The following is a 27,678-nucleotide window of genomic DNA, read 5'->3' as shown; positions in this document are numbered from 1 at the left end:
CATTTCACAAAGGTTATTTTCCCCATTTTGAGCGGCTGTTCTACGGAACAATTTTCCTCTCCATTAGTAGAGGGGGGAAGAGATATGCAACAATGCAATCATTTAATGAAAGATACAGAAGGCATTTTAACAAGCTGGGAATAAGCTAAGGAGACTTTGAAACCCCGCCGACTTCAAAATAAAGGGTCCAGAATGTGTAGAACTCGAATTTTATTTACCAAGTGTCTAGCAACCATGTAGTGTGCAGATCCACGTATATCAAACGTGTAACAAGACTGTGTTAACTGTAAAATTCCAACAGGGGATAATTTAGTCTGACCCAAATGCTGCTTTTACTAATGCACTAACATTTCCATATTGGACTATAAAATACAATATAGACCCAGGATTCTGAAACTTCAAACAAACAGCAACAAACAAACAAGAAAACTTGTTGCAGAATTTGGCAACCTCAGAAGTGTAAGATTTAAGACAGAAAATGAATGCTTCCACTATTTTACTGCATGGACTGAAACCGCCTTGGTCGCGCTGGTCGATGATCTCCGGCGGGCTAGGGACAAAGGTGAGAGCTGTTTCCTAGTTCTGCTCGAGGGGTTGGGAACTGGAGGCACTGTTATACAGTGGTTCCGCTCCTTCCTCCTGGGCCGTGTTCAGAAAGTGGTGGTGGGGGATGAGTGTTCAGACCCCTGGGCTCTCACTTGTGGGGTGCCTCAGGGTTCTGTCCTCTCCCCCATGCTTTTTAGTATCTATATGAAGCCGCTGGGAGAGATCATCAGGGGGTTTGGGCTGGGTGTTCATCAGTATGCGGATGATACCCAGCTCTACCTCTCTTTCAAATCAGAACCAGTGAAGGCCGTGAAGGTCCTGTGTGAGTGCCTGGAGGCGGTTGGAGGATGGATGGCGGCTAACAGATTGAGGTTGAATCCTGACAAGACAGAAGTACTGTTTTGGGGGGACAGGAGGAGGGCAGGTGTGGAGGATTCCCTGGTCCTGAATGGGGTAACTGTGCCCCTGAAGGACCAGGTGCGCAGCCTGGGAGTCATTTTGGACTCACAGCTGTCCATGGAGGCGCAGGTTAATTCTGTATCCAGGGCAGCTGTCTACCAGCTCCATCTGGTATGCAGGCTGAGACCCTACCTGCCCGCGGACTGTCTCACCAAAGTGGTGCATGCTCTGGTTATCTCCCGCTTGGACTACTGCAATGCACTCTATGTGGGGCTACCTTTGAAGGTGACCCGGAAACTGCAATTAATCCAGAATGCGGCAGCTAGACTGGTGACTGGGAGTGGCCGCCGGGACCACATAACACCAGTCCTGAGAGATCTGCATTGGCTCCCAGTACGTTTCCGAGCACAATTCAAAGTGTTGGTGCTGACCTTTAAAGCCCTAAACGGCCTCGGTCCTGTATACCTGAAGGAGCGTCTCCACCCCCATCATTCAGCCCGGACACTGAGATTCAGCGCCGAGGGCCTTCTGTCGGTTCCCTCACTGCGAGAAGCAAAACTACAGGGAACCAGGCAGAGGGCCTTCTCGGTAGTGGCGCCCGCCCTGTGGAACGCCCTCCCATCACAGGTCAAGGAAATAAACAACTACCTGACATTCAGAAAAAACCTGAAGGCAGCCCTTTTTAGGGAAGTTTTTAATGTGTGATATTTTTGTATTTGATTTCTGTTGGAAGCCGCCCAGAGTGGCTGGGGAAACCCAGCCAGATGGGCGGGGTACAAATAATAATAATAATAATAATAATAATAATAATAATTATTATTATTATGGTCAACTCCAGGACAATCCCCAACTCCTGGGAGTTGCCACCAAGTTCAATTGGTCAATGGCCCAACAAAGCCAACGTTCACACTATACAGCTCTGCAAAATGCAAGTCCTGCTGCAGCCTCCAGATTTCCCGAAAAGCAGAAAGCAAGCGGTATATGCCAGAATCCACAAAGCTAATACATTTACAACTTCAACTTCGTTAGTGTCTGTTGATCACAAGAGGCTCTCCTCAAAGAATTTAGTTTTTCCAACTGCAGAATTAAACACACACTGTTGCAGATTTCCTGTGGGCTGCTCTTCCAAGTTACTGTGATTTGTGACCAAAGGACCCATCAGTTAGGGAAACGTTAACGGCTCCATGGCTGTAAGGAAAACAAAGCAGCAGGGCTAGGCGGGGAGCAAACATGTGGTGAACCGAGCCGCAACATGGCTGGTTAACTAGCAAGAGGTGCAAGAGTAACATCGGGTCTTGCAACAACACATATGCCAGAGGGAGCGAAGGAAGCAGGAGCTGCTCTGAAAGAAATGTTATTGCCAGAGGCTCAAGCAACAAAAATAGCACTTCCCAGCGATGTAATGCACTCCAATGGTATCCAGTGACAACACACCTCCCCAGTACAAGCGCTTTTCTTATAGCTGAGCTCTTCAAAATTGCTACTTTAAACAACGGTATGCAAATGCAACAATCCAGTTATGCAATGCATAAAGCTGCATTTACCACATACCGGCGTTTTTCCAGCAGTACAGCCATGTAATTTAAAAAATGACAGAATTTATATTTATGCGACTGCAATTTATTCTCAGAAAAAACACTCAGCACCCCACTCTCACTTTCTTAGTCAAGTACCTATGATACTACTTTTTGTGCACTGGCAAGGAGCACCCTACTGTCCAAGGGAAAGATACATTCTCCTTTATTTTATATTTTACATGCCACATGACACATTAAAAGTAAAAACTTCTGTCAGTCAGATTTCTACTGTTTATAGGCAGTGGCCATTACAACATTAATGTACAAAAAAAACCAAGACAGTCCAAGAGAAAATTAAACATAGAAAATATTCAGAAATACAAAAAGTCAAACCTTAAACTTTATAATAAAGTTCTGCAAGTCATTTAATAATAATTATTTTTTATTCTCCAAAGGAGATTAAATCTTTCAAAGGAGGACGACACTGCTTTGGGTCAAACCCAGTTAAGATTAATATTTACACCTGCAATGTTTAAAAAAGCATGCTCAAACCTAGTCATCCCCAGGTTTTTCAAGACCTAAGCAAGTCGTCATGGATACTCATTCAGGACTCATATTGAAATATTTATGAAAAGGTTATTCTATAAGCTACCCCAGGCAATGCAGTCCATTGCCCTGCTACTCTTTCCTTGAGATTTTAATGTACATTTCCCTACATTCCACTTTGCACACTGTCAGGTTAGCACTTAACCTGAAACTCAGTGCCTGCATCTTCTGATGCCAGTCTTCAACAGCTGAAAGAGCAGCAGCAGGTCAATCGGGAACGTCTTTCATGCATCTTTCTGGGTCATCTGCTGCTGCTGGGCCTGGCGACACTTCTCCAGAAATGTTGGGGGTGTCTGGGGTAGCACTGGAGTCAGGAGATACCATAAGGTCTTCAGTCTTCATGTCACTGGGGTTTTCATCTGAGGGGTCATCCTGGCTTAGGCCTGGATGACACTTAGCCAAATGAAAATTAGCACAGGGCATGGTTTGTTGTTGAGAAGACCACATTCTATGTTAGATGGAAGAAAACCTCTTTTACTGGAGACCATGTGAAACTCCCTATGGATTACCAATTCAGACATTTCCACAGTCATTTTTTTTCCCCCAAGGCATAGAGGCCATCTTCTAAAGTATGGTGACTAAAGTCAGGAAAGTCAGACTTACACTCAACCAATTTGCCAAAGACAATTTTCATTTGAGCAACTTGGTAGCTCTTAAGTACATGTACCTTGGGTAGCTCAATAACAAAGAGAAATCTTGCAAGTGGGGATTTTTTGTGTGTGACTCTGTGCTGCAAGAGAAACTGAATCTGCATACAGCTACTAAAATGGCAAATGAGTTATTCTAGATCAAGTTTGTGAACACAAACAAATGGTGTTGCTTCAGTTACATGCTTGCTGCCAGGATAATGGCAAATTGTTTCTTAAATCCAAGCCACAGAATTATATTTCTAAAATATACATGACTTTCCAGCACTTCTCTCTCTCCCCCCCCCCCTCTCTCTCTCTCTTGGTGGGTAAAGACCTCAGGTGGGTCATTACTACACTGTGGTACATCTCACTGTGCAAAATGTTTGTTTTACTAGTCTCAGTTATAAGATTCCCAGTAGAAATCTCACCATTATTAGTGTCATCTATCTGGTCTGACTGCTTATGCTAGCTTGCATCTGCCCTGAGCAACTATTTTTACTGTCAATTCTTTGAAGTTTCACTTAACCATTACTTACACTTTTCTGCTTGCTACTTGAAATGCATTATGAAGGATTGGGTCTGGAGTGTTTTGTCTTCCCATCAGCTGCCACCACTTTGTGGAGAACCACCACCTCTAGTCCCTATTATGTAGAGGAATCCGACTGTTAACTAGGGGTGGGGAGGAATTTGGTTTGCGTATCTCTGGGTGCTTAGCAGTTTCTAGTTGCTAGGTGTTTAATATCTGTAGGTACAATATCCCATTTTCTATTTGTACACTCTTTTAGGATCCCTGCCTCATACAATTTAAATAAAACCTCTTAAATTATCGATGCAGCATTTTAATTCCAACTTGTTTCTTTTGCTACACATAGTAACAGAGTATAGATATGAGACAAACAGAAGTTAAATGAAAATGCAAGCCATGATTTCAAAGAAGCTGTTGGGAATTTAATGGCAATCAAAATTCCAGATTGGTAATAATAATGCAATCCATGTCCCAAGCTCCCTATATTAATGGGGACATTTTTAAAAGCACTGGCAGCTTATGACAATTTCACATCAGATTGCACCCTAAAAATATGGAATTCCTGAATGAGCAGGTAATCGTCCTTCTTTAAAGGCTGACGGGATGCAAAAGTTGGTCAACCATTAGGAGTTCTAAATTTGAAACTCATTCCGGCATGCCAATGTGCACAACCTCAGGAAGGAATTTCTTATGTCACTTTGCAGCAATCTCTCTGGCATTACAGCAACACTGACAATCTCAAGAGGAAGCAGTATGTCCAGCCCTCGTCTATCACAAAAACCAGTTGACCGGAATTGGGAAGGAAGAGCTCTGGCAGTTATTTTTAGAACATTGGCATGAAGCAGAAACCATATCCCTGAGTGAGTGGATAACATAATATCAGTGGTTTGTTACAGCATACTTTTTGGGGGGACTGGTATATGCATATGATAGACGTTTTGCAGCAGAGAAAGATGATCCAGAGTGAAATCTGTGTCACGCTCATGAAACAACTACATCAACTTGGAATGTGTTTACCATTGGTGGACTTGCCTCAGAGTGGGTGGGAATTAAGGTCAAATTCATCTACCAATCACAGAGAAGCAGAAGTCAGCAAGAACCAACCCATGTCGACATCTCTCTGGGTGGTTAAACACTGGCATCAAGCAGCACATGTGTGGCACGCAGATTCTAAGGATACCAGGGCATTTTCTCATTTGCAGTGTGTTTCTTTGGTGTTGCTACATTCACATTAGCAGCTCACCCCCACAGGGTTATATTCCAGAAGCAGCCTTATTCCAAGGATAAAGCAGACCTACAGGCAACAGCTGCTTCATGAACACAGAGGGCTTCTAGATTTTCTCTGTGTGCGCACGCATACACACATATATATTACCCTGTTGTTATGATCAGAACAATATATTGTGAATTTTGACCTCATGCAACCAGTTCTCCCAAGCAGATACATGTTGAATCTAATAGATACCCAAATGCTCTTTTTTTGGGAGGGGGGTTTTCTGGTAGCAGAGTCAGCAATCTTGCCCATGGAATAGCACAAGACGTGAAGTCATCAACACAACTGCACCCAAGTTCCCATTTCCAATGCTGTGAAGCTTCCTGATATGTCAGAGAGCTCCAAACCATGACACAGGCACAAGACCTGTCATGAAGACATCCGGACACACACTAATTTTGCCTACTAAGTGGTGGTGAGGGCAGAAAAATAAAAGCTTACATTGCTACATCCATCACATCTTCAGATAACTAACCAGCTGAGCTTCTTTGAGTGGTTTGGGGTTTACTTATGTCTACCCCCATGTAAGAGCTATCAGCAGCTCGCTGTGACAACTCTGCAAAGCATTCTGAAGACAAAATTGCTCACCTCCATGGCAATCTGTTCATCACTGCTGAAAGTATCTGATGAGGTGTCCAATGCACTGTCTCGTCCTATTTTATGGCATCAGTTTCAATTTTCAAGGCCTGAGAATGTGGACAAGACACTTGTAGCAGTATGGCTTACTTGCCTATTGTGACTTCTTAAAGCTACCCTCCACCCAGTGGCGCAGGAAGGTGGGGGCGATGGGGGCGAATCGCTCACTCGGCATGGCGGCGGCGAAGGGCGGGCCCATGAGCGGCACCCGGTACAGAGTGCACATGTGCGGAATTCTGCGCATGCGCACTCCGTACGGGGTCGGAGTGTGCATGCGCGGGATGCCACACATGCTCAATCCGTACAGGGCCGCCATGCAAGCGGCAGCCCGTAGGCCACCATGCAAGTCCATACGGGCTGCTGCTCATGCACGGCGGCCTACAGGCTGCCGCTTGCACGCCGGCCCCGTACGGAGTGTGTATGTGTGGCATCCCGCGCATGCACACTCTGACCCTGTACGGAGAGCACATGCACAGAATTCTACACATGCACACTCCGTACGGGGCCGCTTGCGCGCAGCAGCCTTACAGGGCCTCCGTGCAAGCCGCAGCCCATAGGCTGCCGTGCGCGAGCAGCAGCCCGTACGGACTTGCATAGTGGCCTATGGGCTGCTGCACGCGATCGGCCCCGTACAGAGTGCGCATGCGTGGCATCCCGCGCATGCGCACTCTGACCCCATATGGAGTGTGCATGCAAAGAATTCAGCACATGTGCACTCTGTACCGGGTGCCGTACAAGCGCCACCCCGGGTCCCGGGGGCGACAAAAAATTGTCGCCCCTGGTACCCTCTGGGCTTGCTACACCTCTGCCTCCACCCCACCCCTGATTAACTGGGTGAATCCACAGAATGGACCTGGCAGTTTATTCCAAGGAACCAGAGGTTTATTCCAACTATTGTCCCTTTCTGTGCAAGGTGCATAAGAGGGTGTGTATTAAGCTGCAGAAACTGTTGGAGGGAACTGATTATCTGGAGCCTTTTCAATCAGGACTGAGGCCTGGTTTGGAGACAGAATTGCCCTAATGGATGCCCACCTCTGTGAGAGAGGCAGAGATAATGTGGCCCTGTTAATCTTGCAGATCTCTTTTGATGCTACTGTTCACAGTATTCTCCTGGATCGTCTCCATGCATTGTTGGCCAAACGCATTCTTTTGAATCATCTCTACACACTGGGGTCAGAAGCACTGCATTTCAGTGGTTTGATTACCGGTACCACTTGCAGGACAGTTCCAGAGAGCAGCACTGTGTGACTGTGCCACAGCCCCCTGGCAAACCATGGGGTGCTGCAAGGCACTACACTGCACCCAATGCTATTTAACATCTATATGCAGTCACTAAAGTCATATCTCCCTATGACTGCAGGAGAGCAATGCCATTTGGGAACAGGGGCCATGAAAATGGATGAGTTGTAAGACTATGCACCCTAAACTCCAGGCCACAGTGCACATAAACAAGTGCCAGTTCTTTACCTTTTTAATCATAGAGACAACTGAGAACACCAAGTGCAATACTGTTCTACTTATTTCTAATATGAATTCTACAAACAATTTAATGAGAGGTTATTATTGCTTTGGGGAACAATTCTTGCAGGCTGAGGGTCACAGCAGAACCCACTATTATTAAATATAAATTTATTTAATCCTTCTTCTTGCAATCCCCTCAAGAAGATATGAATTTATAGTGGTAATAAAATATTTAAACCCCAAGTTCAATTTAGCTGGTACCAAGCCAATGATTCATATCTTTGTCTTATTATATTCTCTCCACGGTCTGTCCATGCTATTTAAATATTAGGAGGTTTTCAATTACAGTAGAATATGAAGTCTCTTCCTCTCCCTCTCTCTTGTAAATATAAATATATATTAAAGTTTTCCTATTATAACTTTAATACTCCCCATAGCCTGAATCAATGGTCTTAAAATACAAGTGTTCCACACAAGAGCTAGTGAAAATATCCTTAGTTAATTTTCGTGTCTTAATCACACCCTTCAGCAAGAGAAAGCTTTGGTACACTTAACGCCAGGGACATATAAAACTCCATAAATGGTGTTCTCCTCTACTGTTTATCTCTTCTCCCATGGCCATCATCAGACATAAGGAGCTTCCCACAATGCACTTGCATTCATCAATCTCCTTGTAGTGCTAAATCCCGCTTAATATTACCAACAAGGTGGTAATCTGAAAGCAGTAATTTGTTTAGAGATTGTAATGCGTGCTGACTGACACTAAAATTGTTCAACATGACTGAAGCAACAGGGCCACTTTCAAGAGTTTCTTTGAGTTGCCATGAGGTGGCAAAACTCCAAAGGACCAGTCCCTGGAGCTGCTGTCGCCTGGCTGAAGAGCTAGAGCCAGTGTGGTGTAGTGGTTAAGAGCGGTAGACTCATTATCTGGTGAACCGGGTTCGCGTCTCTGCTCCTCCACATGCAGCTGCTGGGTGACCTTGGGCTAGTCACACTTCTCTGAAGTCTCTCAGCCCCACTCACCTCACAGAGTGTTTGTTGTGGGGGAGGAAGGGAAAGGAGAATGTTAACTGCTTTGAGACTCCTTTGGGTAGTGAAAAGTGGGATATCAAATCCAAACTCTTCTTCTTCTTCTTCTTCTTCTTCTTCTTCTTCTTCTTCTTCTTCTTGAGGACCAGCAAGTGAAAGCACAGCCTGGATTGTTTGTCCAAGCAGCACCAGCTCCAGCTTCTTGGTTCTGGTCTGGCCTTCCCACACACAGAGGGACAATGACAGGGAGATGTCCCCTGGAGCCACAATTGCTCCTGGATGGAGCATGCAGGCACATATACAAGCTCTCTTCCAAGTGCACTGCTCCAAAGCATGAAATGAAACTGTGAAGTTGCACAGCAACCTCTCCTTCCTCCCTTCTCCCACACTGCCCAGTCTTTCATCTGGTGAGACAATCTAACAACTAGTGAAAATGCAGCTACTGAGAAAATGCAAGAGCAGGGCCAGACCTGGCCTCTGAGGCGGGCTGGAGAGGGATGGTGAAGATGTGGCGGGGGGGGGGGACGGGGTTGGCACGCCCTGCCTCATCACACATACAGCCCCCCTCCAATTGGTGGGCATTCTGCAAGTGTGTGTGGTTAAACAAATAAATATAAGCAATAATATTTATTTTCTTACATTTATATCTCACCTTTCTCCCAATCATGGAACCCTAATAGGGAGGTGGTATCAAATAACCAAAGATATTCTAATGAAAAAAACTGGGAAATGAGTCACTGTCTAGAGCAGGAATGACCAACATGCTATTGTACAGATGTTACAGGAGTACAATTCCCATCACCCTTGAGGACTAGCCATGCTGGCTGGTGCTGACGGAAGTTGTAAAGTCCAACATCTGGAGGACAGCACATTAGCTACCATGCTCTTCAAATTTCACACAGCAAGCACCATTTCCTGCTAACATCGAATAAAGTCAAACCATTGACCTCTCTAGTCAAACATTATCTGTTCTGGCTGACAGTGGCTCTCCAGTACTCAGGGAGAGGGCTTTACCATCACCCGCTACCCTTTTCTAACTGAAAATGTGGAGGGTTGAACATGGGACCTTCTTCAGGCAAAGCCATTGCTCTTCCAGTGAACTACAAAGTAACACCCATCTCCTTCCAAAAAATGGAAAACAAAAAAGGGGTTCCTTCTTACTGCATTCACCTCTCCTTTGAACATAAACAGCTACTTGAAAGAAACCATCCTAACTCTGAAAACTGTTCATATTTCAAATTGCTCTCCTGTTTCATGCTGATGTAACAAAACAAAATAAAAAAGCAACAAAAGACAAAAGCAGTTTCAGCCACCAGATTTCCCTGCATGTGCTGCCAACAACCATTAAAAAACCTCTCAGACCCATGACTCATCGGCTTCTGCTGGTGCACCTCATTCATAACTGCAATCCATTCATCAACACCAATGTGGCATTTAGTGATTAAATGAGGCTGGTTCTTTGCAATTCTTCTTTGAAAGAACATTCCTGAAGTGATTAAAAAAGAAAGAAAAGGCCCTCGCCTTGCATTAACCTTTGTAGAGCTCAAATCTTAATCAGCTTTTTTAAAAGACAAAGCAAAACAAAACAAAAACCACCGGACAAATGGCCACAATAGAGTTGCCCAAAGTGTAAATAAGAAGTGGATCTCCGGAGTTTCGGAAAATAGTCTACATGGTCACGAGTGAGCTGATTAGCACACACACAAAACAAAGTAACTTTGGAAGATAGAGTAAAATGGTTAGACAAGGATGGGGAACCTATTGCCGTCCATATGCTGTTGGACTCCAGCTCCCAGCATCTCTGACCACTGGCCATGCTGGCTGGGGCTGATGGGGAGCCCAACAACATCTGGGAGGGCCACAGATTTCCCATCTCTGCAGCAGAGGAAAAACTGAAGAGCTGGCAAAGAGTATAGTAAAGAGTAGCGGCTAAGGCAGAAGGTGAGGATATGATGGTTATGAAGGAAGAGTAAGGAACGGTTAAAGGGGGTGTGGTAGAAGTTAAAGATGAAGAAGACTTGGTAAGAAAAGGAAGTTTTAGAGGTAGATACCCAGTTTCGGACACCAATACCATTTTATGAACTATCATCTTTCCTTTTCTCAGACGTCACATTCTTGCAATATGTTAACATCCGGGAACTCTGAAATGATGCATTTATTTCCTAGTTCTTTTAATCAGATGATGTCAAAGAAATTAAACATAATCTAACTACCAGTGATAAATTGAATCCTCTCTTATAAAACAATTAACTTCCATTAAAATACTCATTTATAACAAGAAATGACTGGAGACTTACTGAAGTCCTGAGATGAATAGAAATTAAGCAATTCTTTACTTGATAGATGTTACTAATGTGCTATTCTGGGAGCTCTAGTACTTGGACGTCAAGATTAGAATGGTCATTAATAGAATTATAACTTCTCTGCCTAAATTCTCTGCTCTGCAACACACTCTACACCCAAAATGAGCTCCAAAGTCTTATTAAATAGCAACTGCAATGCAGATCTAAGTGGGGGCGGGGGAATTGGTTTATAAGTGATGCAGGATTTGCTTAGCATATATTCCAAAAGTATATTAAATTACGGTACTGGAAGATACTCCATCTGAGCTCCCTTGGCAAGCTTCTCAGGCCTACAGTACAAGTATCAGTGGCCAGGACAGTTACTATTCCTCATACACTTCACACATTTTTAACTTTTGGCTTATTTCCCTTCCTGTCCTTCTCATGAATTTCAGAAAAACTCCAGAAGCTGTAGAGAAGAAAACAGCTAGGTGGACTGGACTCTGGTGCACTCAGATTTTCAAATGTGTGTGTTTGCATGGATACATATATACACTTGAAACCCCAGGGTGGTGGTGGGCTTAAAACTGCTTGGGAAAACAATTTCAAGCTGGAAATGGCTAACAAGAGAAAAGCTACACATATCCTGTGACTCCACTTTGCTTCTCCTTATCAACCCTCCCCTCCTGGAAGCAGCTTTTTTCCTTTTCTGAAGGGGCCATCAGACTATGGCAAATGCAAGTTTGATTGCAATGTTGAATTTGGACATTGATGGACTCAGAGATTTTCAAATGGATGTCCTGCATGGGTATATACACATGTGAAACCCCAGGGTGGGGAGAAGGGTGAAGGTATAGGTATATTAAATTACCATAACCCAATGACCCTTTTAGAAAAGGAAAAAGCTGCTTCAGAGAAAGGGGGCAATAAGAGAAAGGAAAGTGGAGGCAGAAGAGTTCTGCAGCCCTTTCCCCTGTTTGCCATTTCCAGCTTAAAATCGCCTTTACAAGCAGCTTTCCCCCCTCGCCTCCCCAGAGAGTTGTTGTGTTATTTTCCTATTTTAATCAAAGTAGTTCTGGGAAGGCTGCCGAAGCAATGAGAAATAATTACATGTGTGAACAGAGCCAGAAATGTGACTGAAGTATTTTAAGAGACATGCATACCATCTTACCTCATTCCTTCCGTTGACCTATTCTGATAGTTACGATAGAGCTGAGGGATGCCCAGCATGGCTTCAGTGAACACGGCAAGGAAGCCCAGAGTTTCAACAAAGATAGTTGAGTCAAGAGAAAGGTAAGTGATGTATCCTGTGACTCCAGTGAAAGCCAGAACACATTGCACATAATCTGTAAACTTGTTCCAGTGCCAGAAATAGTTCAAGTCAAAATCTGAAAGACAATGTTCATATTTATAAATAACAAACAAAAGCTCAAAAACAACCAATTCAATCAATAGTCTTTGGACATAAGCGGGTGGGGAAGTAATATTAGAATACTCAAGCAATGTAAAGAAACCAGCACAAACACTAAGCTGGGAGATAAACTTGAGAATTTGACACACCCACTAGCAAAAAATCATTAGTAACAAGCAGTGATAAGAAGGGTGAAGGCAGTAAAAACCAAGCATGTGGTGATGGATAAAACTTAGAATATGTTCATGGTACACTGCAGGGCAGCAGAATGAAGGACATTTAGGTAGATGACATAGGGTTCAGACACATGCTGCTATGATTTGCCACTAACCATGAGAAGGTTGCAACTGTATACATGAGACCACAGGAAAGGGTGATCATAGTGCCAAAACACACTTTGCGTTATTCCTGAAAAGTCTTTCAGCCCGATTCCAAAATCTACCTAGAATGCAGCCCTCCAGGCCTCTCTACCTTCCCTTCTATTTCCAGGCCACATCCATGAATGGCCCTGCTCCATGCCCTCTTCAAGTGCTTTTGTCTGTTTTTGTACGGTGATAATAATGCCTGCCTGCCTGCTTGCTTATTTATTTACTGACTTGCTCACTTGTATGGATGGATGGGTGGAGAGGTGTAAGTATAGAAACCTCTGATTTTTGCATACCTGGAATGTAACCTAATGCATCCCTTGCTACAACCAGTTTTTTTTCCCTCTAGCCCCACCCACCACTGGCATGCAAACCTGGAAGGAAAAGTTCTGGAGGAAAAGTTACCCATCCCTGATTTAAGAAAAACAAGAAGAGACTGAAACAAAAGCCATGCTGATAAAGCACTTAGATATTACCACAGAGTACCATGATCATGCCACAGAATGAATGACCACCAACAGAGAAGTCTGAGAATCTCAAGGCTGATTCACACATACATTGTCTCACTTACACTTTTCAGTCAGCATGGTTTATCTGGTTTGGGACATTTTACAAACACCCTTTGCAAAGAGATGAATGCACTCCCAATGATGGTACAGCTCACACGCATATGTCCCCTTTGAAGGTACAGCTCATACAACTCTCTTTATCAGGAATGGGGGAACCTGTGGCCCTCCAGGTGTTTTGGGACTCCAGCTCTCATCACTCCCATCCCAAATAGCCAATGGTCAGAAATGATCCTCCTATCCCTGCTGTATGGGGGAATATGAGCGAGTTTTACATTTGCATGGTACTAAGACATGGAAAGCGGATGCTAATCATACCCTCATTTTCTTTGGTCCAGTATTGTATCTAAAGCTAGTGCACACTGGTGGGTTTGTGCACATGTTACACTGGAATGAGAGGGAGATATTACCAGGTTCTTTACTGGAGACAAATCAGTTATCAAAGTCATGCTAAAAACAGTCAAATGCATTATTAAGGGTGCAATTAAACAGCTGTATTTTTTAAAAACGCAAGTCTATTTTGGTGCATAATAATTTTTTCCCTCAGTTTCGGATACCACCAGCCCATTCTTCTAAGAAGAAGTAAATAATGTCATGCCGCTTTCCAGAATTTCCTCCACCACTCCCTAATGTTGCTAATCTTTCCTCAGATAACTAAACTAGTATTTTAAATCATCCCAAACAATAGGGTTTGAATATTCTGCAAAGCTGTTCTAAATAAGTCACGTTACATGGTGAAATAATTACTTCTAAATGCCTTGGGAAAAGTATAAATAAAATGATATAGCAAATGACACTCCTGTGAAACATTGCTTCCAAAATTCACCCAATACCTTTGTGGCTTTAAAATATATTTTAAATGACTGCATCAGTCTAGATTTGGGGTGATTGTTTAGCAGCAGTTTATTTAACCTTTCAGTTCTACATCTATGATGGCTAACAACTTTTTAATGATATAGATGTCCATAGAAAATGTCCATAGGAAAGACCATAAATTGCACTGTTACAACTTTTAACACATAGCTTGATGTTCTCCAAACATTTCACTAATTTTGAAGGATAATATTTTAAGAGTGTTGAAGCATACTGTAAAAATAGATAAAAAAGAACAAAAAGATCTTGTTTTCTATAGGAACCAGGTTAAAAGCAGCAGTTGTGTACACACTACCAAAAAGAACAACCCAAAGCAGGTCTGGATGTACACTATCTCCTAAGAAGAACAGGCAAACAAGAGGAAATAAAAGACAACAGGACAATACTGAAAGGAATATTTGCTCGGAACATTAAAAATGGAAGGAGTTTCTTCCTCCTCCTTCAAAGTTCTACACAGATGAGCATTAACTTTCAGAGAGTAGCTATAATGAAACTCCCTACCCTATTACAGTCCAGTTACCAGCTGGCTATCTGCTCTAACAATATTTCAGAAAGCAGTGTGCCAGATTCCATGTGCTTGCAACAGAAAACCAGGCTTGAGGGCGTGAGTACCAGTTTAATTGTTGCCAAGTGGTCTGTGATAGCAGGGCTCATCAAACACGGCGGCAAGCCATGCACTTCGGCTTCCAAAAAGGGAAGCTGCGCTAACGAAAGAAGCAAGGGAGGCAATCCGCTTTACATTTTTAAAAAGGAATAAAAGGCAGAGTGGCGCTGAAATCCTATCCCATGGGTTAGTGCGTGTGATCAATAGTTTAAAAGCCGATTAAAACTTCACTCCTTCTACACAAAGGGGAGCTTGAGCAAAAGCCTCCGCCATATATTAGCCAATGTGTGGCGGGAGCAGAATCATGTTTGCCAGCTCTACTCCTAATCTACACGCTGCAACATCTCCTGGCACCTGCAGGTTGAGAAGAAGATTGGCGAGGGAGCCCTCAAAGCTCAAAGCATGTACACTGATTTGGAGAGGGGGGGGGGAGCAGCAGGGCCAGCACCAGCACCTGGCACTCTTGAGCAGGTGCCAGGGCCACAGCACTTGGCAAAGCGTACTTCTATGCCTGCTCTCGACCCTCCTAACACTGAACAGCATGAGGCAGCTGGATCTAAGCTCTGTTTTAACTCACAGCAATACCTGCAGCTTTGCATTATTCTGGGACACTGTGAGAAACCAACAACTCTTGCTTGGAGTAGGGCTGGGTGATATCGGTTTTTCAACATCGTGATATATCACCAACTAAACATCACAATATACCAATATATCGCGATGTCTGAAATAAGGATGGGACTATGTAGAACAGGCTTCCTCAACCTTGGCCCTCCAGATGTTTTTGGCCTACAACTCCCATGATACCTAGCTAGTAGGACCAGTAGTCAGGGATGATGGGAATTGTAGTCTCAAAACATCTGGAGGGCCAAGTTTGAGGAAGCCTGATGTAGAGGCATTGGCTGGCTTCACAGCTTTCCCTGCACTGTGATTTTTGCTGTGTGTGTGTGTGTGTACGCGCGCGCACACGCGCACACACACACACACGCACACAGCATGATTCACACTATATCACCAGGTAAATAATTATGAAACTGATATAATAATATGGACTTCAAACCAGTTTTGGACAATATATTGATATATTGCCCAGCCCTAGCTTGGAGCACTGCTATTCCAGCCAAAAAAGGCTTCTAGGACCATTGACAGGGAAAGCCACTGCCCTAGACCCCCTCAAGCCCAAAGCCAGCCCCAAATGGGGGTGAGGACAAGAGCACGGGACAACCACATCCAATGGGTAGAGTGAGAAAGCACAAGCTTGCTTCCTCGTTATTCACATCTTCTAAGCACCATGAAGTTTGCCCAACCTCATCGTCTGAGCTGTACATCAGCTCCAGTCCACTTGGCAGCCTCCCTTGGCTGTGTTTCATTGGAAAAGTGTCAAGAGATCCAGTCACAAATCTTCTACATACCTTGACTTTTGGCTTGTCTTCCTCTATCAATAAATAGGCAATTGCCAGGGCTAAATTAATATATATTGAATACTCTGAGGTTAGTCATAATACCATTAACTTTTCCTGCTTCAGTCTTCCTCAGTTACCCCACTCCTGCCTCTATGGGCCACTTCTACTCCAACACCTTGTGGTGTGAAGTAGAGACTATGGGCTAATTCACAATATGAGCCGGCAAGAGCTGCTTTTTCAGGCCATACTATACTGTAATATAGGTGTGGTGAATTAGTAATCTGAATCATAGTATTTTTTCCTACTGATATGAAAATGAACACCTGATTTCTCCCCCCCCCCAACACACACAAAACAACAACAACCCATATCGGTAAAATGGTTTCATGTTGCTGAAGGTTTGATATAATTCACCAGTGAGCTGGCCTTTCAAAAGTGCAATGAGAGAGGCAGAAAAGACTTTGCACCAATTTTAGTTGATAAGAGCATGCAAGCTCTTGAGCTTTAGGCACTTCAACCGAAAACCACACACACATTTATAAAATGAGAAAGCTGCAAACTACTGTGTCTGTTCCATCCAGGGTCACATCTCCAACATAGCAAGAAGTGGGGGGGGGGTTAGGGATGAGAGGGAGTAGTGCAAAATGACCTGGCAACAAGCCCTCCCAAGAATCACACACAGACTGAAATGAAGTCAAGATGACATTGGTTTGCAGTGAAGTAAAATAAGCCCCCCAATGTGTATTCAGGATGTTTTTTGCACAGCCACGTGCACAGAATTACCACAGCACTCTTTCCTTCTTGCAAAAAGGAGCAACTGAAAGCACACGTATTGGCATGGTTCATATGCCACGTTAAAACTAAACGTGCTGCTGCAAGCTACTGAAATTGTGGGTATTCCTCCCCACTCCTGCAGCTGGTCTGGCTTAACCTTACGTCTAATCCTGGACTCATGGTTTGCTCCCCACAAATAAAGCATGAGTGGTATGACAATCAATCTTGGTTACAAGCTCAGGGCTTGGTTGCAGAGAAGGAAACCATCAACCGAGATTTAGACATCACACGAAACCAGGCTATGGGTTAGTTCCTGACAGTGTGGAAGCATGAGTAGCAGAGGAGCAGAGTGCCCAGGGCCCAGGAGGTGCAACGGGCACATCGTACCCTTGCACGGGGTCAAAAAGGGGGCCAATAACAAAAAATTCCCTGGGACCTCAGAAAACGTTTGCATATATTGTGTGAAGACTAGTATTTACATTTTGTGCAAGCCTACATAAAATGCCAGGACACCTCCCCCCCCCCCCCGCTTTCTCTTCTGCCAAGTGCCCCACTTCTTTCAGCCAATCGGGAGAGACGACACTAAAGTTCCAGTGAAAGATATTTTGAGAAGACGGGCTTGCCTAGTGTCTCCTGCAGGTCACGTGCTCAACCTACTGAGGGGACTGCCATCTGCTGGCGAAGGGCAGCGGGTGTCAGCACTGACATCAGCCCGCCTTCAAGCAAAGGAGGGCAAAGCAACTCATTGCCCCCAGTATCATCAACAGATGAAGAGCTGGCTACATCTGGTAAAATTATTTTTTCCCAAACAACTCTCCTAAGAATCAGGAGATAGTTGATATTTGCACTGATTCAAATTATATTTGTAAAGGTCTTGATAAAAGCAAAAACAAAAAACCCCACTCTACCAAAAGAAAACCCCACCAGAAATATTTATACTTACTGGATCATTATTCATCTCTGTGTATTTTGATTTGGACTTTTTCCTGACAAAAAGTGTTGTTAAATTGGAATTATTGGTTAACTTGAGAAACAGTGTTGCACAACTCAAGTTATTTTGGCCAACTTGCAACAAGCTGCAAAGTTTGCAGGGGAGCTCTTGCAGCATTGTTGTTGTTTTGGTCAAGTGAGCACAGCTAGGTGCTGCAATTTTTACTTATACAGTATTTAAATTTTTGCTTACAACTAAAGCTGAGACTGACAGAAAGAATGGTGAAGCCTGGAGAACAGTTTTAAAGTTGAACAAAGGGAGATCAGATTCAGGTAGGTAGCCGTGTTGGTCTGATCCAGTTGAAATAAATTAATAAAAAAAATTGTCCAGTAGCACCTTAGAGACCAACTAAGTTTGTTCTGGGTATAAGCTTTTGTGTGCATGCACACTTCTTCAGATACACACGAAGAAGTGTGCATGCACACGAAAGCTTATATCCAGAACAAACTTAGTTGGTCTCTAAGGTGCTACTGGACAATTAAAAAAAATAAATTATTAAAGGGAGATCAGTTACAGCATGTAATCTTTTACTACAGAGGAAGGCAGCAGCTTTAGTCACATCCCAGCAGTGTCACTGCAAATATACCCCCCTTAATTTTGTCTCGTATAAATAAACTGGAAACAGTGGGCAAAACAACTCTCAGAATTTTCAGCTCCTGTTTAGGAGCAAATCATTAGTTAAGTAGTTGGCTCCTCTAAAAAACAAAGTATTAAATGTATTTGAATTTACACAGGAAATCCTTCACTACTGTAGCCCTACAACACTCCACATCCACATTTCTGCCTTAAGGTCTTAAATGCTAGTTTTGTGTGAGCTTTATATATCATAGTTCATGATATATGAACTATATATCATGAAATTATGATCCATAATATTATGTAGTGTTGAGAAATGTAGTGGTATAATGAATAATATCATTTACTTTCAATATAGCATCACTTTATTAGTGTGATTTAACCCTTAAATGTATAAGTGGGGTCATATTTACCCCACTATTTCCCCATTCTATATCACCATGGCAACCGCTTCAGTACTATTTTATGACAGAGTCTAAAGCAGCATTGCCACATTTGGTACTAATGTACCAGATATGGTAGAATTTTGAATACTAAAGTACAGAAATATTACTACTAATCTGCTACCACTACTTCTACTACTACTAAATTATTAGTATATAATATTTGTCTTTTTATCTTTCCCTCTTTTTTAAGCTATAAAAATATTAATTTATAAATCATCTCTCCAAAATGTATTCTCATGAATTAGGAGGCCAGCAAAGAAAATACAGTACAAGAAAAATGAAAAAGGGGAGGGGGGTCAACACTATTTCCATGTGGATTAAGTGTGGCATCAAAACATTTTTTCAATGAACTCACCTATAGAATTGAAGCAAGAGGAAACTGTTGGAAACCTCATCACCATATGAGGAGCAGTTGATTTGGTTAATCATGTACAGTATTTTGATGAAGGGACAGATGCATGAAATGGAAAACAGAAAGAAGCACACATACAGACACATATGGAAGTAAATTGGAGGATGAGAGGAGTGATCACAATGTAGGCCTTGACATTGGATGTATCACCACTGATATTCCATCTCACAAGGAAATTAAAAGAGTATATTACAAACAGTCACATTCCTCTGCCTAAAACATTCCCAAAAGACAGCAGCAATCAAGTTTGAATCTTGAGAAACAACACATTTTGCTTGAGAGGCAAAGTACTTTGCAGTAATAGTAGATTCCACACCAGATTCTTCCCATATTGAACAACATATCTTTTGAGGTATGTATGTTTAAAAGAAATGCAGCATGAGATTCCAGTAAGATTTCTCAAGTCTGTAGATTGTAGCAACAAAAGAGGGGAAAAAATTGCTCAGTTCGAAAGAACATGCTATTCCTCTCAGTCATTGTAGAGCTCAAGTCTATAGTAATGGGGCAAATATGGCCGGAAAATACAATGGCACACAAGCAAAAATACAAGAACTATGCTCAACAGCTATTTTTTTACCTTATTTTCTAAGTATAGATGGATAAAACAGTATTTCCATGCTACCCCAAAATTTGAATTTTAAAATACTTATTTTAAATATGCCAGCATAACTCCCTCATCCTGATTTAGCCAGGGCAAAACCAGCAGAAGTTATGGGACTGTGAGCCCTGAAAATTGGGTGTTCAAGGGGAGGGGGAGGGACAAGGCAAGGCAGACTGACTCTGGATCTTAACATTGATCAGCTTGGTCACATAACCCAGCAATCCTGAGGAAGGTGCACTAACAAAAAGGATGGTGTGGGTCAAACTCTATTTTAAAGGCTTGTTTCCTCCCTGCTAGGCTTCGGCTGCCTCAGCCAGCAGTAGCCCCATTACCAAACAGATTTTGGCTCTGGTGTACTTTATGCCAGTTTAATGTAAGGCGCTGTAAATTACGCTGGCTTCCAATGCTTAGTATTGCTCCCTAAATTTTAATGGAGAGCTCCACTTAGTGTCAGCTCTCATGCCTTAGAAAGCCTTAAAGGTGCAGAGTTATGAAGACAGGAATAGTGAATACAAATAATTAAAACCAGGGCTATAGAGATTTCAAATTCTGAGGCAGCAGCATTACCTTCTTAGGAACCACTCTGTATATAGCTGTAATTTTTTTAAAAAATGCCAAAACCAAAAATGGATAGAGAGTACCTGGTAAAGCTCCATTTTAACACCTTTTTCTACATGTCTGTATGGAAACTCTTTACAGCTTCAACAGATTATTGTGTAATTCAATCTTTGTAATTCAGGCATGCATGAAGCAACAAAATATGAATTCACAAGCAGTTTGGCGTTGAAAGCCAGTTACACTCAGAAAATGGCTTAATGGGTATTTTTTGTAAAGGCACTTACACCCAGGTTTCTAAAGCAGCAGCAAAAAAAATGTTAGAAACAAAATGATGTATTTGTATTCTGAACCTACCATCATTTAACATTTCTAGCACATCAACAAGGCACAGCAGCACCAACAACCAAATATAAATCAATAAATGGAGGGGGGGAGATGACGTCAGCTCTTGTGCTGGTTGTCTGAGACTTGAGGTCTTCCCTGTGAGTGCTGTAATCTGCCATCTAACTCTGCTTTTGCAGTTCATTGGGATACTTTTATTTGTAGATCAGGCAATAAGAAAAGCAGTCAGAGAGCCAGTTTGGTGTAGTGGTTAAGAGCCAGTTTGGTGTAGTGGTTAAGAGCGGTAGACTCGTTATCTGGGGAACCGGGTTCGCGTCTCCACTCCTCCACATGCAGCTGCTGGGTGACCTTGGGCTAGTCACACTTCTCTGAAGTCTCTCAGCCCCACTCACCTCACAGAGTGTTTGTTGTGGGGGAGGAAGGGAAAGGAGAATGTTAGCCGCTTTGAGACTCCTTTGGGTAGTGAAAAGCGGGATATCAACTCTTCTTCTTCTTCAGTCAAAAATAAGAAAAGGAGTCAAATCAGGAAAAAAGAAAAAACTAAAACTTTATCTCAATCCATGTTAAACAAAAAACAAAAAAAAAACCTCCCTCTATCCCAGCAAGGGAACTTGAGAACAAAATGGCTGTTGTATCTCAAACAAACTTAGACCAGAGTGTTGCTAAATCTGATCTGTAAACGATTATGCTGGCAATTAAACCAAACCAAGAACAGATGATCCCCAAGAGTCAGGCTTTACTGTAGCTGAGGGCACTGGGGCATTATTCATCAATGCTGTGATGACATGTGTTACTATATCTTTAAGCTGAAGTCAATCTTACAAACTAGCCTGTCAGTTAGCGCTTAACTTCAGTTGATTGATATTGCACAAATATGACTGCTTGTTTATTGATAGCATTATCTGTTCTAAATTACTACACTGAATATAGAACGTCATATGGGCAACAGCACATATGTGAACTGTCCAGCCCGTACAGAAATGCAGCGAGGCTTCAGCCTGCAGGACTAAGTCGTATGGCCTCAAATGTGAAACTGATCTTACTTCCAAAGGTCAACTACCTGCAAAATGTTTTCGTGGCCTTGAAGAGACATGCAAGAATAAACTGTTTGCTAGATCTGCAGCCATGGTAGGCCCACCAACAAAGATTCTAAACCCCAGCTGAGGGATATAGAATCATAGAATCATAGAGTTGGAAGAGACCACAAGGGCCATCCAGTCCAACCCCCTGCCAAGCAGGAAACACCATCAAAGCATTCCTGACAGATGGCTGTCAAGCCTCCGCTTAAAGACCTCCAAAGAAGGAGACTCCACCACACTCCTTGGCAGCAAATTCCACTGTTGAACAGCTCTTACTGTCAGGAAGTTCTTCCTAATGTTTAGGTGGAATCTTCTTTCTTGTAGTTTTAATCCATTGCCCCGTGTCCGCTTCTCTGGAGCAGCAGAAAACAACCTTTCTCCCTCCTCTATATGACATCCTTTTATATATTTGAACATGGCTATCATATCACCCCTTAACCTTCTCTTCTCCAGGCTAAACATACCCAGCTCCCTAAGCCGTGCCTCATAAGACATCGTTTCCAGGCCTTTGACCATTTTGGTTGCCCTCTTCTGGACACGTTCCAGCTTGTCACTATCCTTCTTGAACTGTGGTGCCCAGAACTGGACACAGTATTCCAGGTGAGGCCTGACCAGAGCCGAATACAGTGGTACTATTACTTCCCTTGATCTAGATGCTATACTCCTATTGATGCAGCCCAGAATTGCATTGGCTTTTTTAGCTGCTGCATCACACTGTTGACTCATGTCAAGTTTATGACACTTTGCTTCCTATGCTATTGCTTCTTATGCTATTGCTTCAAATACAGTGGTACCTCTGGTTACTAATGGAATCCATTCCAGAGGTCTGTTCATAACCGGAAACCACTCGTAACATGAGGCACACTTTCGCTAATGGCGCCTCTGGTGCGCAATTTCCACTCACATCCTGGGGCAAAGTTCGCAACCAGGAATGGCTACTTCCAGTTTAGCGGAGCTCGTAACCCAGAGTGTGCGCAACCAGAGGCATTCACAACCAGAGGTACCACTGTACCAGATTTTTTTTGGGGGGGGGACCTAAATGGACAGGAACTCTCCATGCAGTTTTCTGGTTTTAATTCCAAGACACAATGCATTCTGCAAACACTAGTATGTACCATCCTCCTTTGGAGCTGCCCTCCCTTAATTTTTTTTTGCTAAGCATTACTTTTCAGTTTTTCCAAACATACTAGAACCTCCTTTTCTTAGTCCAGTTTTAGGTACAGTCCAGTCAGCACTTGCCACCTGAGTTTGCTGTTAGGAGAAGTGGTACCAGGTGCTTAGTAAAATATTTTATTGTGATCTGATATGAAATCTGGATGCAACACCTACAAAGAAAAGAAAATATTGACTCCTAAACAGTAATGAGTTAGACAAAAGAAAGGAAGCTCAAAGTTGGAAAAACCCTGTGCAAACATAAGGAGGTTAAGCCTCAGCGAGTCAGCAAGCTCAGAAAGCCTTCACAGCAGGACTGAACTTGTGTTTATCCCGTTTCTCTAACAGTTGGCGGAGAGGGAGAAGGTTTGTGCTATCAAAAGAGATTTCAAGGTTAAGAAGTCCTGGCAAAATAAGAAAGATGCATACTCATCACTGTCAGCGGAAAAATAATTGGGTAGCACAAAGAGTGTGTTAAAAATACAGGATTCGGCAGCAGGAGAGGGCAGAAGACCGTTGAGAGCTCAATTAAAACTGTCAAAAGAAAAAGTTCATGTTTCTCAATAAATTTTAAATAGAAATAAATACCCTACAAACTTCCACACAAAGTACAGTTAAGCTCCCAAATTCTATGGATAGCATTCTCAACTAATGTGTTTTCGAATGCTTTCTCATAATGAATAAGAATTTTTATTCAGGAGAGATTTCTCGGATCCCTTTTATTGATCTATTTGCTTGCTTGAAAAGGGGAAAAATTAGAAGAGAAGCCAGGCAGGTTTAAAAGAAAAAAGAAAAGGGGCTGTTCTTCAGCTTATCAACTGTTTCATCCGTTCACTTGACACAGAAACAGACAAAAGTTCTATGGTCATAACATTAGCAGGCAGTGTTTGACTCTGAAAAGCAGAGATGGCTGGACCTACTGTTCTCTATGCAGTGGTACCTCGGGTTACATACGTTTCAGGTTACAGACTCCATTAACCCAGAAATAACGCTTCAGGTTAAGAACTTTGCTTCAGGATAAGAACAAATTGGGCGGCAGCGACAGTGGCAGCGGGAGGTCCCATTAGCTAAAGTGGTGCTTCAGGTTAAGAACAGTTTCAGGTTAAGAACGGACCTCCAGAACGAATTAAGTTCTTAACCCGAGGTACCACACCTCGGTTTAAGAACAGTCCTGTTTACGAACAATTCGGTTTACGAACTCCGCAAATTCTGACCCCTGTTCCCAAGCTCTGTGGGAGCTGGTTGTGGGACCCAGTAAAGGCACTGAGTCAGATTCAGAGGTACCCAGAGCAGAACTCCAGTAGCTTTAAAGGATTTAAAGGTAATTTAAAGGTAAAGGCTTAAAATTCACTGGGCTTGGCTCAGCCAAATGGAGGGGGGGGGGAAATATGCCAATGTATCCCAAGCTGAGCCAAGGGGGTGGGGTAGCCTGGTTGTGCTGAGAATGTCCCTGCTCAGCAGATATCCATTAGATCCTAAGCCATATGACATAACTATTTAATTTAATCGTTGCAGGCAAATACTATTTAATTTCAATGTTAAGTATCATTTGCTCAATTCCCTGCATACTGAGCATTATTGCACCATCCTTTAGAGATTGGCATAAAGAGGAACAATTGTGAAAATATATGAAGCTTGTCCAGCCAAGACAACTATGAAAAGCGAGGGAGGACAGAAAGCAAGATAAAATACTAGCAGTGCAAACTGATGCACGTTTACTCAGAGGTATATCCCACAATACCAAATGGGGCTTCCACCCTTGCTAGTGCTTTTAGAATTACAGCCTAAGTCATTTATTGTCTATCATGTAATGTGGGGTGTTTCAAATACCTGAAGAATGAGCAAACCCTCTAAAATACAGCCACTGAAGCATTTCACATGCAAGAGAGCTTTTTCTGCTCTGCTGGGAAGATTACATAAGGCCCAGATGCTGTAGTAAGATGCACCACATCTCTAATATGCCACATTGAGACTAGACATTTGAAAACGTTAGCAGTTTCTTCTGCATTCTAGGTCTCAGCAAGACCACTTTTTGCTTTCTACCAGGTTGTTTTGATCTTTTCTTAGGATAGATCCAAATAAGTCAATGTTCAAATAATTTCTCCCTGTTCCATACTTGACCTTCAATACATGTCCTATAACATGCTCCACTTCCAAGGGATTTTATGAGCAAATTGTTTCCTTGAGATGGTTTTTGAATATTAGGGCTATAATGTATGAGCCAGCACTGTGGTAGCATAATGCTAACAATACAGCAAAATAGCTGGAGAGTACTATAGGGGCACACCCTTTGGGAGTTGGTCACATCCTGGTACCCATCTTTTCTGGGTGCTTTTTTGCATGTGACAGTATTTCAGGTGGTGGCAGTGACAGTAGTTGCAGGAGGTGATATATTTCAAAAGCATTAGCATATTTAACCTATATGTAATAACATACAAGCTACATATGCCTATGATTTGGAAATGTAACTGATCTTACAATGCCACCACCTGAATTAGGTCATAAGTATGTTCTTAGAAAGCTGTTTGCCATCTAGAATACCTCCTATTTGACAAAGCTGAGTCTCCAGAGAATATTTTATCTTGGAAAGTGGGAAGGGGTAGTGGTGGCAGGGGCAGTGAGAATTCCTCCAAGACATGGAAATGCAACCAGTGTACTGCCTGTTCTTCCTATTGTGCCCACTGAAGCAATGCAAAGTGAAGAAAATACAGGGCTGTGATCACATTACTTTCGACAGGTTTAATCTCTAGCTATTCGTGGTGGGGGGGTTTTACTCCAAAAATCATAGCATTTTGGCTCCAATACATTTTATCCTAAATGTATGCTCATCATGCTTACATAAATGCTTGCAATATTTAATGGCTGCATTTGTACATTTTTTCCAAATATAAAAAATCTAATCAATTTCCCCCTTTCATCGTCCCTCCCCTATTCTGTAAATCCTAACATTTGAATGCTGCAGACCAATTACATCCACTATCAGAACCCTGAATACCAGAGAATGTTGGTTCTTGTTTCCCCTTAAGAGTTGAAATTGCTTCTTTTAGTTTAACTTATACAAACTGAAAACAAGTTTCAAGATCTAAGAGCACCCTCATGTGGTTAGATACAGCAGTTGCATCTTTTTTAGAAGTTTAATTGGGATTTTCTTTTCTTTTCTAATAAGACCTCATTTCACTCTTGCAGCAAAAAAAAAAAAAAAGTTTCCTGTTACCCACAAATGCTCTTTTTTGAAATCAAAACCAAGTGCTCTTTCAAAGTGCAAGACTTTACATCATCAGCACTTATATGATCTGTGTCTGGAATTAATCACAGTCATCTTCCTTTTCCATCTCCTTATTTTGACCAGTTTCAGGATGGAAGATTCCTGAAATTAAGAATCAGACTGAATTCCAAAACAACTGGATACTCAGCTTAGTCTCATTATTGGCTATGGAAAAGGAAAAGAATGCTAACAAGAGAAGCACCTCAGTTGAAAACTCTCTCTCTCTCTCTATTTGCTTTGATGGGTAATATGTTAATTGGTTCACTATTTTGGCTTCTAATAACAGAAGAAAGCAGTCAGGAACAACAGGCTGAGCTCCAAAACTAACTGCTTAAAAGTAGGACCTTGCAATACTCAGCAGAAGCAAGATAATCCATTGTTGAAATATTCATGTGTTCTGGTATCAACCGATTATGGCAGTCACATATTTAATTCCATATATCTAAGTGAGGATCATCTTCTTGAGGGAGCCTGAAGCAGTGGCTCTCAAACAACACAAACACTTTGGCCCTCATTAATCTCTATGAAATAGCAACTAAATTAACATTCATAACTGGAAGCTGGCTGATCATTTCAGCAGATGGAGACGAGAAATGAAAGGAAATTGGTGGAGGAAGTGAGGACAGATCATTTTAAAAACACAGGAAGAGGCGAGAGGTGCCACCTGTTTGTTTTTAAATCAGCATAGCTTCCCCCCCCCCGCTCCTCAGTAAATCCTATCATTTTAAATTTGTACACACGTGTATAACTTGGTACATATAAATGCAGCAGTCATTTTCTCTCCCCACATATATAGCAATCGTTTAAATTAAAAAAAAACAAAAACAAGGAAGGCGGATTAAGGCAAAAAAGGGAGGAAATGCACCAAAATTAAAATAATGGATTTAGCCATGGCACTATTTTAAAGCACTATATAAATGAAAATTTATGATTAAAAGATACAGCACTCCCATGCTGAGTTGGCAGCAGCCAGTACGAACAAGTGCCCTAACACTCCAGTCCTGGAGATGGAAAATGGTCCCATGACAAATGTTCATAATTACATCATACTTTCAAAACAGGAATAGCCAACGTGGGGCATTACAGATAATGTGGACTACAACTCCCATCATTATTGACCATTGACCATACTGACTGGGGGTGATAGAAACTGAAACCCAAATGTCTAGAATGCACATTGGCTACCCCAGCAATAAAATTACATATGACAGGTATTTCCTTGAGGGAGTGGAAGGTTCACTGATGATAAAAGCATGAGGACTGGTTTGGAGGTAGTTGGTTTGGTTGCCCTTCCCAACACTATTGATCCTTATGTAGACAATAGTGTTTGAACCCCCCCCCCCAAAAAAAACCAAACTG

General features: G+C 42.4%; 1 protein-coding gene across 2 annotated transcripts in view; it reads right to left on the bottom strand.

Moving 5' to 3' along the window:
* The window catches only part of SLC66A2 (solute carrier family 66 member 2), a 53,884-nt gene that overhangs the window by 6,702 nt on the left and 19,504 nt on the right, over window positions 1–27,678 (bottom strand). For both annotated transcript variants that reach the window (XM_033154757.1, XM_033154758.1), the window contains one exon: window positions 12,076–12,292. In XM_033154757.1, coding sequence (XP_033010648.1) covers window positions 12,076–12,292 — 217 coding nt within the window. The remainder of the gene's footprint in view (window positions 1–12,075; window positions 12,293–27,678) is intronic.

Source organism: Lacerta agilis, chromosome 7 (assembly GCF_009819535.1).
Source record: "Lacerta agilis isolate rLacAgi1 chromosome 7, rLacAgi1.pri, whole genome shotgun sequence".
Taxonomy (NCBI): Eukaryota; Metazoa; Chordata; class Lepidosauria; order Squamata; family Lacertidae; genus Lacerta; species Lacerta agilis.
The sequence above is the reverse complement of the archived record's forward strand: the minus strand, read 5'-3'. Positions and strand labels throughout refer to the sequence as shown.